The 17,814-nt window shown below is 44.8% G+C and overlaps 1 protein-coding gene and 1 non-coding gene across 2 annotated transcripts in view; both read left to right on the top strand.

The window, feature by feature from the left end:
• DNAH10 (dynein axonemal heavy chain 10) overlaps nucleotides 1-17,814 on the top strand; it is a 148,158-nt gene that overhangs the window by 9,870 nt on the left and 120,474 nt on the right. Inside the window, exons 5-11 of the mRNA XM_060118805.1 lie at nucleotides 2,662-2,777; nucleotides 6,281-6,497; nucleotides 8,073-8,230; nucleotides 8,940-9,170; nucleotides 12,443-12,633; nucleotides 13,757-13,955; nucleotides 17,329-17,523. Of these exons, the coding sequence (XP_059974788.1) occupies nucleotides 2,662-2,777; nucleotides 6,281-6,497; nucleotides 8,073-8,230; nucleotides 8,940-9,170; nucleotides 12,443-12,633; nucleotides 13,757-13,955; nucleotides 17,329-17,523 (1,307 nt within the window). The remainder of the gene's footprint in view (nucleotides 1-2,661; nucleotides 2,778-6,280; nucleotides 6,498-8,072; nucleotides 8,231-8,939; nucleotides 9,171-12,442; nucleotides 12,634-13,756; nucleotides 13,956-17,328; nucleotides 17,524-17,814) is intronic.
• TRNAG-UCC (transfer RNA glycine (anticodon UCC)) lies at nucleotides 4,646-4,718 on the top strand. The gene has a single exon. It is a non-coding gene; the product is annotated as a tRNA-Gly (tRNA).

Raw genomic sequence — 17,814 nt, 5'->3', positions numbered from 1 at the left:
TCTCCGAGGTCTGCTTATATTGCTGGTTGATGAAAATGTTGTGACCAGAGGTTCACAGGAACCTAGACCCATATTTCCTGTAGGAACAGTGGCTCAGCATCCACTAATTCTGTGTTCGTGGTGACTTCATAGAACATAACTACTGCAAATAATGAGAATTGACTGTATTGATATCATCTTAGTTCTATTTATAACAATTAGAGGAAGATTCAAAATGACATCACCCTGAGTTATAAGATGAGTTTTGGTGGGCTTTCTCTACATTGCTGTGTGATTTTATTTTATTTCATTTTTTTTAATGTTTTGGCCGTGCCTCATGGCAGGTGGGATCCTAACTCCCCGACCAGAGATCGAATCTGCCCCCCGTGCATTGCAAGCCCGGTCTTAACCACTGGACCGCCAGGGAAGTCCCGGCTGTGTGATTTTAGATGGAGGTGCCACTCAGAAGCCAAGTTCATCCTTCAGGGTAGCTTCTTGGCTGGATGTTCCCACTGTGCATTCCCACTGCACTGCCCGAGTGATTGGTCTCTGGTCTCTTCTGACCCCTTGCTCTTCCTCTTGCCGTATTCCATCCAGGCTGACTCTCCACTCTCTCTGACTGTGCTTCCCCCATTTCTTCTCCCGTTGCCTCTACCTCCCAACCTGTGCATAGCATACCCTAAATTCTAGAACAAACATTCTGTTGCTTTTCTTTTTCTTTTTTGAACTTTGATGGCCCTTTGAATCACGACCTCACCGCTAAGCTCTGAGCTTGTGTAATTTGTTCTTCCCAAGTGAGTGGGAATAAGAAGAAAGATGACCGATAGAGGCTCAGCATTAAACAGCTACTCGCATTACAGTTCTTGTCCGGGGAGGGGCCAATCTCAGCTCAGTGCTTCCCTTTTTAAATTTTATTTATTTATTTATTTTTGGCTGCACTGGGTCATCGTTGCTGCGCGTGGGCTTTCTTTAGTTGTGGCGAGCGGGGGCTACTCTTCGTTGCGGTGCACGGGCTTCTCATTGCCTTGGCTTCTCTTGTTGTGGAGCACGGGCTCTAGGCATACGGGGTTCGGTAGTTGTGGCACAGGGGCTTAGTTGCTCCGCGGCATGTGGCATCTTCCCGGACCAGGGGTCGAATCCGTGTCTCCTGCATTGGCAGGCGGATTCTTAACCACTGCACCACCAGGGAAGCCCAATGCTTCCCTTTTAACAGTAATCACAACCCAATACAGTAAGTCCCCTACATATGAATGAATTCTGTTCTGAGAGCGTGTTCGTAAGTCTGGTTGGTTCGTAAGTCCAACAAAGTTAGCCTAGGTACCCAACTAACACAATTGGCTGTATAGTACTGCACTGTAATAGGTTTATAATACTTTTCACGCAAATAATACATAAACAAACACAAAAAATAAAGAAAGCAGTTTTAATCTGTACCCTTGAAAAGTACAGTAGTACAGTTACAACAGCTGGCACACAGGGGCTGGCATCAAGTGAACAGGCAGGAAGAGTTACTGACTGGAGGAGGGAGGGGGGTGGGAGATGGTAGAGCTGAAGGGTCGTCAGCAACAGGAGATGGAGGGCAAGCTGCAATTGCACTCATGCCTGACGTTGATGGCACAGGTGCTGGAACCAGATGCACGTTCGCACCTTTGAAAGTTCTCCACCTGAAGGTTCGTATGTAGGGGACTTACTGTAACAACAATAATCAGTTTTGGGCAGGGCGGGAACGGCATTTACCCCAACTTTATTACTGTTTACTCTTATCATATTTTTTTTACAGTTATCTTTCACTGATGTCAAGCTTTCTTTCTTTTTTCATACTTAGTTTTTACATAGTTTCCCTTTAAGTAAATTTATTTCAGTAAAGAAGCATCTGATAGAGAGAAACCTATTAGGTAAAGAAGAGTGCGCGTCTACACAGATGCAGGGAAGGGCATGTAGACTGAAGCTTGTGATATAATTGCAGTTGATATGTTTGCTGTGTTTCCCAGGTAAATTGAGAGAAGGGTCCAAGGGACCTTTAAAATGTCTACCGAGCTGATTGGTGCTGACTGATTTTTTGATCAGGGGGTTGGTGGGGAGATGGGGAGGGAGTGAGTGCACATCAAAGAAAACCTGGCCGAGAGGTAGACTGTTCCCAAACTTGTCTTTTAAAACCCCGTGACTTGGGAGTTCCCTGGTGGCCCAGTGGTTAGGACTCGGTGCTCTCCCTGCCGGGGCCCGGGTTTGATCCCTGGTCAGGGAACTAAGATCCTGCAAGCTGTGCGGTGTGGCCAAAAAATAAAGAAAAAAACAACAAAAAACCCCCCCAAAAGCCCATGACTTGAAAGGTACTTTGGTGATGAACTGGGGAGGCATGGCTGGGAGTGGGGAGACAGAGGAAAGCAAGGAGCCCAAGAAACGTTTCTAGAAAATCCGAAGTGTTTCTATCCTTGTTCAGCTGTAGATGCCCCAACTAGATCAGGTCACGTGTGTGGCTCTTGGGTGCTGCTTGTGTGAACCTCTGAACCACAGCACGACCCTCAGCATGTATTTGTTTCTCAGTGAGCGCATATCCTGACCTGTGCCTGGAACATTCCTTTGTAGTTACTTGCGAGGGAGGAGCTGGTTCCCGTACGCTTGGAAATGTTAGCTGTGTCCGATTCCCTCCTCCTTTCATTCCCCAAATCTGTTCCTGTTTAGAGACCATCTCTGAGGCGACAGACATGAAGGAAGCTGTGGAAATTATGCCCAAAACACTGGAGTATGGAATTATAAATTCACATGTGCTTGGTCTCCTGAAGGATATTATATGTCAGGTAAGTACGGATGGAAAAAAGAATCTCAGCACTGTTTAAGAGTAAGGCCATCTAATTCATTGATTCCACAAAGAGGTGGCCAGCAGCTCTTAGATTCCAGGTGCTGTCATGGGCCCTGAGGACAGTGGAGCAGTGAGCAGGACAGATGACAGCCCTGTGCCTTGGGAGGTTATACTGGGAGAAGGACACCAAACACCAACACGTAAACTGGAAAATATCAGGTAGTGACAGGTGGCATTAGGAAAATAAACCCTAGTAATGTGATAGAAATGACCTGTTCATGTGTGTGTGCTTGTGCGTGTGTGTGTGTGTGCAGGGGGTGGTGGTAAGGGGCAACCTTGCTGGGGAGGTGACATTGGAGCTTTCTTTATAGACAACCAGTAAAATAGCCCATAAGCAGCCTTATTCACTAATGGTAAGCTATTAGGGATATGTAATAGGGTGGGACTGAGGTGGTCAGGAAAGACCCCTCTGAGGAAGTGGCATTGAATTGAGGGGGGAATGAGGTGAAGGCATCAAACGTGAGGATCTGCAGGAAGAGCATCCTGGGCAGAGAAAACAGCACATGCAAAGGTCCTGAGGCAGGAGCAGACTTAGCTTGCTCCAGACACAGAAGGAGGACCAGTGCAGCTGGAGAGTAGTGAGGGAAGTTTGGAAAGGAAGGTAGGTTTGAAGCACGGGAATAAAATGATCTGGTTTGCATTTTTCTTCTGGCCGTTGTGTGAACAACATATGCAGGGGCAAGAGCGTATGGGACCAGGAGACCTAATAGCAGGCTATGGAAACATCCAAGTGGTGGATGATGGTTGTTTAGGCTCCGGAGTTCAACCCGGGGAGGGAGCGGGAAGCAGACAGCATCAAGAATATGTTGGGCATGGAGCCAACAGGACTTGCCGATGACTTGGATATGGAGGTTTAGGGAAAGAGCATCCAGAATGATTCCTAGGGTTTGTGTTTGAACAAGCAGGGAGATTTGGAAGTCATTACTGAGATGGGGGGGTGGGGTGGAGGGATCTGGAGAAAAACCCCAGAACTCTATTTTGCACATGTTAAGCTTGAGATGCCTCCTAGACATCCAAGTTGAGGTGTGCAGCAGGATGTATAAGTCTGGAGCTCAGGGGAGAACTCAAGCGGTTCTTCCAGAAATGTTTATTGAGCATTTACTGTATTCTATAGCAGTAATCAACATAGTCAAGGTCTGTGCCTCACAGACCTTACATCCTAGTCAGGAAGATTTACGTTAAACAAGATCAATGAGAAAATATACAGTGTGTTAGATAGTGACAGGAGTTCAGGAGAAAGATGAAGCTGGGAAGGGGGTTAGAAAAATGTTGGCAGGTGGTAAAAGTAAGGCTTTTGAAATTTTGGATAGGGTGGCCAGGAAGACCTCAGTGTTGCCTTTTGCCGGGACTATTGCAGTTGCCTCCTGATAGATTTCCCAGCTTCTACTTTTGCCCCTACACTATATTCTGCACATGCCAACCAGAGAGATCCTTTACAAAACGGGAGCACTGACAGGGTGTCAAGCCAAGGGACTGGATGAAACAACGAAGGGAGAGAATATAGAAGGAGGAGAATGAGATGAGGGGGAAACTAGGGGGCAGGATGATAGGGGGCCAATTTATTATTTTTGAAAATTGGGCAAAAAAGGGAAGGCTCTAACCATTTATTCTGCCTTCTCTATATGAACTGGATAATCAAATAGTAGATAAGAGAAGTGTCTCTTTATAAAAGCATTTCAGCTATTAAAAAAAAGTTTAGAATGAGACTATTTCAGTAGTGCAACTCTCAGTGTGTTGAAGGATCTAGGTATTGAACATCAATGGATGCTAAAATCAAAAAAAAGAAAAAAAGGAAGAGAGAGGACTTCCTTGGTGGTCCAGTGGTTAGGACTCTGCACTTCCACTGCAGGGGAACCAGGTTCGATCCCTGGTTGGGGAACTAAGATCCTGCATGCCTCATTGGGTGGCCAAAAAACCCCCCAAAACCAAAAAACCAACCTCCCCAAAAGAGAGAAAAACCAAACATTATTTGTCTCCTGATAGAAGAAACACCAGTAGTCTTGGCAAAGGGATTCTGAGCCAGTCTCTGGACCCAGCTGCCAATTTGCAGGAAAAGACAAGAGGAGCTTGTTGAGTTCCACCATGAGTGTGCAGTCAGCAAAATCCAGGCTGGGAGACTCAAAACCTTCTGAGTTCTTCAATAAATTGGAAGTACATGTAGATTAAAAGAGTCTTAAAAGACGTATCAAATTTTAAGAAAAACAGGCAAAACTAAAAATCAAAATCCAACCCAATCAACCAACCCACCAAACAAACAAACAAGCCAACCAACCTGTGGGCATTTGTACATCACTTTCTATGTGAGGGTAAGTTATGTAATTGTATTCAAGTGATTTCATAAATTCATGCTTCTGTCAACTCAATTTCCCAAAGACCGCGTGCTCAGTATCTTCTTTATTTTAACCTTCACACAAGCTTGGAGCTTAGCTGATGGGTTAACACACAGTTCTCGCTTCCCTGTGCCATCGTTTCTAACTCAGCTGCCCTGTGGCTGGCAGCAGCTAAAGAAATACAGTATTATCTTCTGGGTAGTCACCTCAGGCTTGGTTCAAACTCTTTACCCTTGGGCCATTCTCAGTCAAATATAATTTCTCTTTCTTTAGATCTGTGCTCTGGGCTGAAGTAGTTCACTTTGTCACTGTATTGTTACTTTCTATTATAGCATATTCAAATCCAGAGGCAACTTAAGTGCATGAATTATTGAACATGATGTGTGATTTGCTTCTTTTTTTAAAAATTTTTATTAGAGTATAGTTGATTTACAATGTTGCATTAGTCTGCTGTACAGCAAAGTGACTCGGTTATACATATACATGTATCCACTCCTTTAGATTCTTTTCTTATATAGGTCATTACAGAGTATTGAGAAGAGTTCCCTGTGCTATACAGTAGGTCCTTATTATCTTTTTTTTTTTTTTTTTTTTTGCGGTACACGGGCCTCTCACCGCTGTGGCCTCTCCCATTGTGGAGCACAGGCTCCGGACGCGCAGGCTCAGCGGCCATGGCTCACGGGCCCAGCCGCTCCACGGCATGTGGGATCTTCCCGGACCGGGGCATGAACCCGTGTCCCCTGCATCGGCAGGCGGACTCCCAACCACTGCGCCACCAGGGAAGCCCTATTATCTATTTTATATAGAGTAGTGTGTATATGTCAATCCCAATCTCCCGATTTATCCCTCCTCCCTCTGCTTTCTCCCCTGGTAATCATAAGTTTGTTTTCTACATTGGTGACTCTATTTCTGTTTGGTAAATAAGTTCATTTGTACTCAGCCATAAAAAAGAACGAAATAATGCCATTTGCAGCAACATGGATGGACCGAGGAATTGTCATACTGAGTGAAGCAAGTCAGACAGAGAAAGACAAATACCATATGATATCACTTATATGTGGAATCTAAAAAAATGGTACAAATGATTTGATTCTTAAACTTGGCTTTTCAGGTTTTCTTGCCAGCCTTGTCCTTCAGTCAGCACAAGGATGCGAGCCTGGGATTCACATCTGGAGAAGTCTTGGACTCCTTTGAGTACAACATAGACCTAACTAGCATGCCTGGGCAAGCAGTAGAATATCACAGCACTCAATTAATACGGGATGAATTTTTAATGAACATCCAGAAATTTGCAAGTAATATTCAAAGAACAATGCAGCAACTTGAAGGTAAGGCTTTATTTTTCTCCTCCTTAGTTAAGCAGGATGTGTTACTTTAAGAAGAATTTAAGAGTTCAGGAGTTTTTTTTTATTGTTTTAATTTATGATCGTTCTTGTTCACCTGCTCGTGATATGAAAGACACCAAGCTGGACATTGTAAGAAACACAAAGAGGAATGAAGAATGATGAATCCTTGTCCTCAAGGATCTTATAATCTGGTGCCCAAAGCACTATGGCAGAATAAGGAGCTTGAGAGAGATATTAGGATCTTTAGGGCTTGGAAGAGTGAGACCATATTGGAGAAGTGGTGGGGGAATCAAAGAGGACTTCCTGAAGGAGGCAGCATTTGACCTCATCTGAAAGGATGAGAAAGGCATTGGTAGGTGGAGTTGGGGAGCAAGGGCATTTCGGGCAGGGAGAGTGATGGGCCTTTGGCTGTTCTTTTTCCGTTCATTTTGCTAAGTACTCTATGAGATTCAGTTTGCTAAGCATTCTGTATTTTCAGTCTGAAGACCTAGCCTTTCAGTATGAAAAATTCTCTTGATAATTTCCTCCACTATTTGTCTCTTGTTTCCTTTTGTTAATATTCCTGTTGGATATGTGCTGTTGATTGTGTTTCCTATCTTTTCACTTGCATTTTCCATCTCTCTGTCTGTGTATTCTACTTTCCTGAAGAGTTCCTCAACTTTTACCTTCACAAATTTTGATTAGACTTTTCACATCAGCTATCATCTTTTTAATTTTTAAGACCTCTTATTCTGTGATTGTACCTTTTCCATAGCGTTCTGTTCTTGTTTGCTGGATGCTATGTTGTCTCAAATCTCTGAGACTAAGAGTTGGGATGAAAACATTTTTTTTGTCCTTTACATTCTTTCAATTTCCTCTGAAGTCATTGTTTCTGATTTATTCTTGGACTGTCTGTTTCAAGCTGGAGGCTTTCTCGAATATCTGTTGAGCTCTGGTTGTTTGTTCAATTTTTAATTTAATTTAATTTTATTTTATTTGGCTGCATTGGGTCTTAGTTGCAACCTGCGGGATCTCCATCGCGGCACGTGGGATCTTTCATTGTGGCGTGTGGGCTCTCTAGTTGTAGTACGCAGGCTCCAGAGCATGCGGGCTTAGTAGTTGTGGCATGTGGGCTCTCCAGTTGTGGCGCATGGGCTGTATAGGGCGCAGGTCAGTAGTTGCGGCGCGTGGGCTTAGTTGCCCCATGGCATGTGTGATCTTAGTTCCCCGACCAGGGAGCAAAACTGCATCGGAAGGTGGATTCTTACCCACTGGACCACCAGAGAAGTCCCTGTTTGTTCAATTTTTAAATTGACGTCACTTAGGTTGTAAACTCAGGACCGTCTTAAATAGCTAAATCATTTTGATCGAGCTTAACACCGGAGCAATGATCTAATTATCTAAAGTGTTTTAGTTACATTCTAATGAGAGAGAATGAGATATAGAAATATTAGGACAGGGAAGTACCAGGCCATATACTGATGTCTGGAGAGAAGAGCCAGCTGATTAACTTGAACATCATTGTCTATAATCATTTTCCCCAAACTAGTGGCTGACTGACCATTTTTATTCTACTAGGTGAGATCAAGTTAGAAATGCCAAGCATCAGTGTAGAGGGAGAAGTGTCTGACCTGGCAGCTGACCCAGAAACCGTGGAAATTTTGGAGCAGTGCGTGATAAACTGGTTGAATCAGATATCAGTAGCTCTTGAGGGCCAGATAAAAAAGACACCTCAGGTAATGTGTGCGAAGCTTTTGAAGATCCCTGATCCAGTTCATGCTTGCCCTCCGGAGAACGAGCCAGGGGTCTGCGGATCTGAGCGATCTAGCCTCTTTTCTTACTGTTTTGAGATCTCCTTAAAAATACCAAGATGTCATTCTTGGGCTTTCTGAGGTTAGTGTGCTAATAGGTGACTCTCTGTTATTGATAAAGATAATACTGTATATGGGTCAGGATGTTTGGACTAAAACTTAAAAAAACAAACCAACCAGGAAACCCAACTCAGCTGGCTGAAATAAGAAAGAGGATTTGTTGGCTCACATAACTGAAAAGTCTAGAGGCAGTTCTGGATTCAGGTATGGTTTGATCAAGACTCTGGCACTCTAGCTGTGTTGCTCAGTTAATTTCTTGGTTCCAAACTCCTCTCTGAGGGGGCTTCCTCCTCAGGCTGGTTTCCTTCATGGTGGCAACTGGTAATAGTTTCTGACCCCACATCCACATACCACCTTGTCCAGAGAAAGACAGAGTGTCTACCATTCCCAACTGGAGTCCTGAGATTCACTCTGACTGGATCATCCTAGGTCAAGTGCCCACCCCCGAAGTCCTTGTATGGATTAGCCCCTAACTAGAGCGTTTGGGAAGAGAGGCATGGATGCTGGAGGGACAACTGCAGTGTGGACTGCCCACTAACGAGGATGCTGTGTGTGTGCTCCTGTCATCTCTCAGGGTAATGGTCCTCTGGCCGAAATTGAATTCTGGCGAGAAAGAAGTACCACCCTAAGTGCACTCCATGAACAAACAAAGCTTCCAGTAGTCAGAAAAGTCTTGGATGTGATCAAGGAATCCGATTCTATGCTTGTGGCCAGCCTGCAGCCCGTCTTAACTGAATTGTTCAAGTTGCACATGGAGGCCTCCGACAACGTGCGGTTTCTTTCCACCGTGGAACGTCACTTCAAAGTAGGCCGGGGGCACTGTGCTTTGGAAAGTCGACTCTGTAAACTAGATTTCACACGGCTTTAACTTCCTTTTGTTTGGTCAGCATTTATAAAATTGTAGTAATATATGTATAACGTGATATTTATTATTCAGCCACTTGTAAGAGTTCAGTAGCATTAAATACATATACCCATTGCTGGGTACCCCTCATCACTATCTATGTGTGGAACTTTTTCACCATCCCCAACATAAACTCAGCATCCCTTTAAACAACTCCAACTTCCGCCAGCCCTTGGTAACCTCTTTTCTAATTTCTGTCTCTCTGAATTTGCCTCTTCTAGGTATTTCATAGAAATGGAATTATACCGTCTTTGCCCTTCTGTGTCTGGTTTACTTCACTCAACATAATGTTTTCAGGATTCCTCCATGCTGTAGTTATATGTCAGAATCTCATTGCTTTTTAGGGCTCCATAACATTCCACTGTATGTATACACCACATTTTGTTTGTCCATTCTTTTGTTGATGGACATTTGGGTTATTTCTACCTTTTGGCTATTGTGAATAATGCTGCTATGAATATGGGTATACAGATATTTGTTTGAGTCTGTGCTTTCAATTCTTTTGGGCATATACCCAAGAGTAGAATTGCTGGGACATCTGGTAATTCTATGTTTAACTGTCTGATAATTCTGTGTTTAACCGTCTATGAAGATTCTATGTTTAACTCTTTTCCTCAGTGACTGCACCATTTTACATTCCCACAAGCAGTGCACAAGTGTAATTTCCTTTTTCAGGATTCCCCTCCCCTCTGATTTATCATGCACAGTACCTTATTCCAAGGCCAGGAGTCGTTACTCTTGTCCCAATAATGAGACCAGTAAAAGTACTGTTTGTGTTGCTGAGGGGTTAATATGTGTGTGGTGAAGCACTGTAGAGGTACAGGCCCAGGTCCTGAGTATCCCACATCTGCATACGTGACCTCTCTGAGCCTGTTTCTTTCTCTGGAAAACTGGGATCACAAGAGAACCTACCTCAAATGGTTGCTGGAAGGTTCAAATGAACTTATGACTGCAAAGCACTTAGCACGTCAAGAGCAGTATCAGGGAAGCAACTGTCCAGCAACTGTATGAGTGGTCCACAGATAAGGATCTATGTGGTCCTGTATAAGAGGTACAACAAGTGATCAAATCTGAGGGCTTGAGGTCCAAGTGGAACCTGCCATGGAGTTGATGTTAGTGGCAACATCATTTCCTTCTCTGAGATTTATTTATCGTCTCTGCAAAATGAGTGGCTTGCAAAGATCAGTGAGAGTCACGCTTACGTCACTCAGGCATCACTTCTGTCATTTTTGCCACCCTTTGTGCATCTGAAACTTACTTTTCTGTAAGTTGACTTTTTAAAAATATGTATTTTATTTATTTACTTATTTTGGCTGTGCCAGGTCTTAGTTGTGGCATGAGAACTCTTAGTTGTGGCATGCATGCGGGATCTAGTTCCCTGACCAGGGATCGAACCCGGGCCCCCTGCATTGGGAGCATGGACTCTCACCCACTGGACCACCAGGGAAGTGCCTCTTTAAGTTGACTTTAAATTTGTACGTGTGTGTGTATAATTTAGCCTCCAACAATCATACCTGTGCAGTCATGGGTTTGATATACCAGTAGTTTCTAATACACAGTAAAATAAGTGTATATATATATATATATATTTATTTATTTATTTAAAAATTTTTTTCTTGTGTCATTTGACTTTTGATATGGTTTGTGTTTTTTTAAAAATTAAAAAAAATAATTAATAATTATATTTTTGGCTGCATTGGGTCTTCTCTAGTTGCAGTGAGCGGGGGCTACTGTTTGCTGCAATGCACAGGCCTCTCATTACAGTGGCTTCTCTTGTTGTGGAGCATGGGCTCTAGGCATGTGGACTTCAGTAGTTGTGGCATGCGGGCTCAGTAGTTGTGGCTCACAGGCTCTAGAGCGCAAGCTTAGTAGTTGTGGCGCACAGGCCCAGTTGCTCCGAGGCACGTGGGATCTTCCCAGACCAGGGATTGAACCCGTGTCCCCAGCATTGGCAGGCGGATTCCTCACCACTGCACCAACAGGGAAGTCCCTATATTTTTTTAAAGTTTTGGGTGCTGTCAAAATCATCTCCCTTCCTGCTGGGGGACACATACCCTAGAAAACATTGGCACCTCTAGGTCACCTCTAGAATGCCAGCTTTGATTCATTCAGTGGCACTCTTGCCACTGAATATAGTATAATTATGTATGTATATACACACCATACTTCATATACACGTCTGAAAATCGCTTTATTAACTTTAATTGTAAATCTTATCTTTCCATGTCAGCACCTACAGACCTATTTCAAACTTCTTTTGTTTGTTAAACATTTTCTCCCATAATGAGGACTTTTTTTTAAATTAAGAAGAATGTCCTGCACTGTTGGTGGGAATGTAGGTTGGTGCAGCCACTGTGGAAAACAGTATGGAGGTTCCTCAGAAAACTAAAAATAGAGCTACCATAGGATCCAGCAATCCCACTCCTGGGCATATATCCAGACAAAACTCTAATTCAAAAAGATACATGCACCCCTGTGTTCATAGCAGCACTATTCACAACAGCCAAGACATGGAAACAACCAAAGTGTCCATCGACAGATGAACGGCTAAAGAAGATGTGGTACATATACACAATGGAGTCCTACTCAGCCATAAAAGGGAATGAAATAATGCCGTTTGCAGCAACATGGATGCAACTAGAGATTACCATACTAAGTGAAGTAAATCAGAAAGAGAAAGACAAATGCCACATGATATCACTTATATGTGGAATCTAAAATATAACACAAATGAACCTATCTATGAAACAGAAACAAAATCAGGGACATAGAGAACAGACTGGTGGTTGCCAAGGGGGAGAGGGTAAGAGTGGGAGTTTGGGATTAGCAGGTGCAAACTGTGTATATACAGAATGGATAAACAACAAGGTCCTACTGTAGAGCACAGGGAACGATATTTAATATCCTGTGATAAACCAGAATGGAAAAGAATATGCAAAAGGATGCAAAAAAAATTTTTTTAAGTTGAGAGACCTTAAACAGAAGCCCATTTTTCCTGAAAGTACTAAAACCCAGAAATACACTTACATTTAATTAAAATACCTTTTAAATAAAAAAAAAGAAAGAAAAAAGAAGAGGGAAATTTCCTGCACACTTCTTGCTTTCTTACACCGTTGGCCCCAAGGCGAAGGTGGCTTGCTTTTTCTCTCTTTTACATGTGCCTCTCTGGTTAGAACATAACGCATGGATCTAGCTTTCACGTTGTCTTGGAAACAATCCCCTCCATGATGAATGCCCTGAGGATGGTGTGGATCATCTCCCGACACTACAATAAAGACGAGAGGATGATTTCGCTCATGGAGCGCGTTGCCTGGGAAATCACGGAGAGAGTCTGCAAAGTGGTGAATCTTCGGACTTTGTTCAGGTAAGAAGTAAAGGCACTGTGTTCTTCTTAAGATCTTAAACAACTTTATCGAAACATAATTCACACACCATACAAGCCACCTGTTTAAAAAGTACAATTTAATGCTTTTAGTATATTCACAGAGATGTGCATCCATAGCCATCAATGATTTTAGAATATTTTCTTCGTCCCAGAAAGAAATCTGGTCCCCTTTAGCTTCCCTCCCACCCTCCCCAACCCCCCAGCCCTGGGCAGCCACTGGTCTACTCTCTGTCTCTGTGGATTCACCTCTTCTGAACATTCACGCATGTGGAATCATACAACGTGTGGTCTTCTATGACTGGCTCCTCTGCCTCAGCATCAGGTTTGCTAGGTTCATCCATGGTGCAGTTTGCATCGGTGTTTCATTCCTTTTTATGGCCAAATAATACTCCATGGTGTGGATTACTCAGTACCGTCTTCCTTGGTTATCCTTGGAGAGACCGAGGCAGATCGTCCAAGGGAACCTCACTCCTGGACCCCAGACCCTCTCAGGTGGAACAGCCTCTGAGGATCAAATGTGGAAGGAGACACAGATCATTTTTTTACTTTCTTTTTTTTTTCTGGCCGGGCTCCTCGACATGCAGGATCTTAGTTCCTCAACCAGCGAACGAACCCGTGCCCCCTATAGTGGAAGCATGGAGTCCTAACCACTGGACCACCAGGGAATTCCCTTTTTTTTTTTTTTTAAACTTTCTTAAAAAACAATCTATATAAGTGAAATAGGTACCAAAATCTCAGCATCATCATTTTACTCCGCTGTTGCTTCCGGCTTAGGACCCAAGGCCACCTGCTCCCCTTCCAGCTCAAACAGAAAGCTTACCAGGCTGTGCACATTGCAGGTGGGGGCAGCTGTATCAAAGGTCAGCCTGGGCCACGGCTTGGGATCCTGCCCGCAACCCCACCAGTCACATCCCTGCCAGTTTCATCAGAACAGCAGCTCACCCGGGGAGGTTTCTGCAGTGAGACCATGACATCAGAGGGGCTCCGCTCCTTGTTTAGAATTGTCCCCTTAGAAACCTGCTCCCCGGGGAGTGGGGAGCGTGGCTCAGATCCCTTACGCCTCAGACCCTCCTGTCCATCACAGCATCTCTTTGCTTCCCAGAGAAAACCGAGCGAGTGCGCAACACAAAACCTTGGAGGCCAGGAACACCCTCAACATGTGGAAAAAGGCCTATTTCGACGTCCGGGCCAAGATCGAGGCTTCAGGGAGAGAAGCTCGGTGGGAGTTTGATCGGAAACGGCTGTTCGAGAGAACAGATTACATGGCCACCATCTGCCAGGATCTCTACGACATCCTGCAGGTGGGGTGGGGGGGCTTGGGGGCGTTCTCTTCAATGCATGCGAAGGTGGTTAGAGCTGGGATTTGCCCGATGGAAGGCAGTTTGGCTTTTGACAGTGGGCCTCTCCATGTCAGGTGGGAGGCAGAGGGGGTCTGGCCTGGAGAAAAGCCTGCAGAGCAGACAGAATGTACCGGAATGTCCCAGAGCACACCTGACCTTTGCAGCTCTCCCTTGAGTTTTGTGACAGCCCTCTTTCTCCCCCTGCTTTTGGTTTCTTTTTCTTTTCTTTTCTTTTCTTTTTTGGCTGCACTGCGAGGCTTGTGGGATCTTAGTTCCCTGACAAGGGATTGAACCATGGGCCCACAGCAGTGAAAGTGCTGAGTCCTAACCCCTGAACTGCCAGGGAATTCCCTTGGTTTTCTTTATCTTTTAATTTAAAAAAAATGGAAATATAGTTGATGTACAACGTTGTGTAAGTTACAGGTGTACAGTATAGTGATTCACAGTTTTTAAAGGTTATACTCCATTTATAATTATGAAATATTGGCTATATTCCCCATGTTGTACAATATATCCTTGTAGCTTTTTTTTTTTTTTTTTTTTTTTTTCCGGTACGTGGGCCTCTCACTGTTGTGGCCTCTTGTGTTGCGGAGCACAGGCTCCAGACGCGCAGGCTTAGCGGCCATGGCTCACGGGCCCAGCCGCTCTGCGGCATGTGGGATCTTCCCGGACTGGGGCACGAACCCGTGTCCCCTGCATTGGCAGGCGGACTCTCAACCACTGCGCCACCAGGGAAGCCCCTTGTAGCTTATTTTAAACCTAACAGTTTGTACCTCTTACTCCCCACCTCTATGTTGCCCCTCCCCACCTCTATATTGCCCCTCCCCACCTCTAGTAACAGCTAGTTTGTTCTCTGTGAGTCTGTTTCTTTTTTGTTATATAGTCACTAGTTTGTTGTATTTTTTAGGTTCCACATGTAAATGATTATCATGTAGTATTTGTCTTTCTCTCTCTGATTTCATTTAGCAGACTACCCTCCAAGTCCATCCATGTGGCTGCAAATGGCAAAATTTCATTCTTTTTTAGGGCTGAGTAGTATTTCATTGTATATATATGTACCACATCTTCTTTATCCATTCCTCTGTTGATGGACATGTAGGTTGCTTCCATGTCTTGATTTTCTTTTGACTCTGGCCACGCCTTCTCAGTGTCTTTTGCAAAACCTTCCCCCTCTGTCTTTCCATTAAACGTTGGAATTCCTCAAAGGCGGTCTGAGACCTTCTCTCCCCTGAAGCCACATCATCCCTGCCATTGCCACAATGACTACCCGTCTATCTGCCAGTGCTTCCTGTTTATCTGATCCCACTCTCTTTTGAATGAATGTACGCAAGGCTTAGTGGCTGATGGGCTGAATTAGCCAGCCCTTGTCTCATGAGGGTCCATCCATTCATTTATTCTCTAAATATTTATCAAGCACTCACAACGTGCCAGGCACTTGTCCTTGCTGCTAGAGAAATGATGATGAGCAAAGACCAGGGCTGGCTGTGTGACCGCAGTGCCCAGGGCAAACAGAAATGTTGACGCCGTATTCAATAAGCAGGAAAAAAAATGCTGTTAAAAGTCTTAAAATATAAAACCTTTTCCTTCTGACATGTCTCGCCTTGGCATGGCCTTGTTTGTTGGTTTGTTACGACTGTAGCAAAGTAAAGAAAAGAAAGTAAAAGAAAATTAAACATTTAAATTATTTGCATGAATTTTACGGTTCTTCTTTATATTGTGCAGTGTCAGCTGAATGTGCAAAGAGAAGGGCGTTCGTCTGGTGTGTGGAATCACTGAAATGACACAGTTTGTATTTTGTAGCTCTTTCTTTTTTTAAAATAAATTTATTATTTATTTCTGTTTGGCTGCGTTGTGTCTTCATAGTGGTGCGCGTGCTTCTCACTGCATGGCTTCTCTTGTTGTGGAGCATGGGCTCTAGGTGCACGAGCTTCAGTAGTTGTGGCTCGCGGGCTCTAGAGCGCAGGCTCAGTCGTTGTGGCGCACGGGCTTAGTTGCTCCGCGGCATGTGGGATCTTCCCGGACCAGGGTTCGAACCCGTGGCCCCTGAGTTGGCAGGCGGACTCTCAACCACTGTGCCACCAGGGCAGTCCCTATTTTGCAGCTCTTAAGTGCAGATGTAAACGCTTCACATGACCGACTCGGCTGGTTTCATGTCACTTCTTGATGTGTGCAGTCCCACCCGCGTTCTCTGCTTCAGCTCACTGATGGGGAAGGAGGGCTGAGAGGAGAAGGAGTTGTGGGTTTTCCTGTCTCCATCATCCCTTCTGTGTCGTCATGTTCAGTGTGAATAGTTGGCCAATGCGGTGAAGTACAGGGCTGAGAAGCAATATGGGAGGTCGGGTTCCTTGGTCGGGTGTTTCTTAGCCTTTTTTGTCTGCGTTGGAAGCGAGCTCTGTTTTGAAAGGAGAAGGTGGCCTCTCTGAGCTGTTGGTGTCCTTCACTCACCGCAGCCGCCACACGCCGTCCGGCACTGGCCCTGAGTCTCCCTGACCTCTCGCGCATCATGGCTCCACCGGGATTCTCTGCTCATGGGACCTCACACGCTACATGTCAGTAGGGTGTTGTGAACAGCACACATGCAGATTTCGCTTATCGCCTCTGCTCACACATGTGCCTGATTGTCCCCCAAGACTTCATTTACAAAACACAAGTTCAGAGACAAAATGATAGAGAATTTCAAGATGGTAACAGCAGAGCCTTAAACCCAGCACGGGACCCTCTGGAGCCTGGGGCCCTGTGCGCCGGCCTGGGTCCCACACCTATGAAGCCAGCCCCGTCTGTACATAGTCTATGGCTCATGGAGCTTACAGTCCAGTAGAAGAGAAACATGGTAGGCAATAATCACACAGATGCATAGCTACAGCTGAGGTGAGTGCTAAGAAAGAAGACTAGAGGGGGCTGTGGAAGTGTGCACAGGGGCCTGGCCTGTTCTAAAGGGTCGGACTTGATGAAGGCATATTTAATAATGAGTAGTAGGTACCTGGCGTTTCACACTGCAGGTGCAAAGGCCCTGAGACAGAAAGGAACGTGGGACTGAAAGAGGCCCGAGGTGGCTGCGAGGTGGTGGGGGAGAGCAGTATGGGAGGACATGGAAGCAGTAGGTAGGGGCCTGAGCATGCAGACTTTGTAAGCTGTGTCAGGGCATCTGGAACTGGTCCTTTGTGCAGTGGGCATAGTACCAAAGGGATTAGGCTTTGGTACTCCAAAGGGAGGAGGCTACCTGTGTGACCAGATTCTTGCCCTCAGGTAAACCTAGATATGCAACCTGCTGGTCGTTAGAGCAGGCATGAGAAAACCAAGTGGTGACCTCCTCATGTTTTGTTTGATCGGACAGGTCATGGAGGAATTCTACAACATATTTGGTTCAGAGCTAAAAGCAGTGACTGGGGATCCCAAGCGCATCGACGATGTGCTGTGCAGGGTGGACAGCCTGGTCGCCCCCATGGAAAGCCTGACCTTTGACCCCTTCAGCATCAAGTGCTCCCAGTACTGGAAATACGTGATGGACGACTTCAAGATTGAAGTCCTGGCAAGTAACACACCCTTCGATTCGATTTTGGAAGTGGATACCATGTTTTCTCCACGTTAAATCTGTTGGGTTATTTAGTTATGTTTAGGGTTTTTGGGTTTTTTTTAAAAAAGTCATAAAAAGGGATACCTGCTTTTTGGTGAAAAATGGAAACAATGCAGAAGAGCATAAGGTAAAAACGAACATTTCTCAGTGTCCTGTGTCCCCACCCCTACTCCCGAGGTGGAATAAGTTTGAAGCGAGCTAGACACCCTAGAATGGCTACCAAGGTGGGTTGGGTGTATAACTGGA

Source organism: Mesoplodon densirostris, chromosome 15, assembly GCF_025265405.1.
Source record: "Mesoplodon densirostris isolate mMesDen1 chromosome 15, mMesDen1 primary haplotype, whole genome shotgun sequence".
NCBI lineage: Eukaryota > Metazoa > Chordata > Mammalia > Artiodactyla > Ziphiidae > Mesoplodon > Mesoplodon densirostris.
Note: the sequence above shows the minus strand (reverse complement) of the source record. Positions and strands in the feature narration are given on the sequence as shown.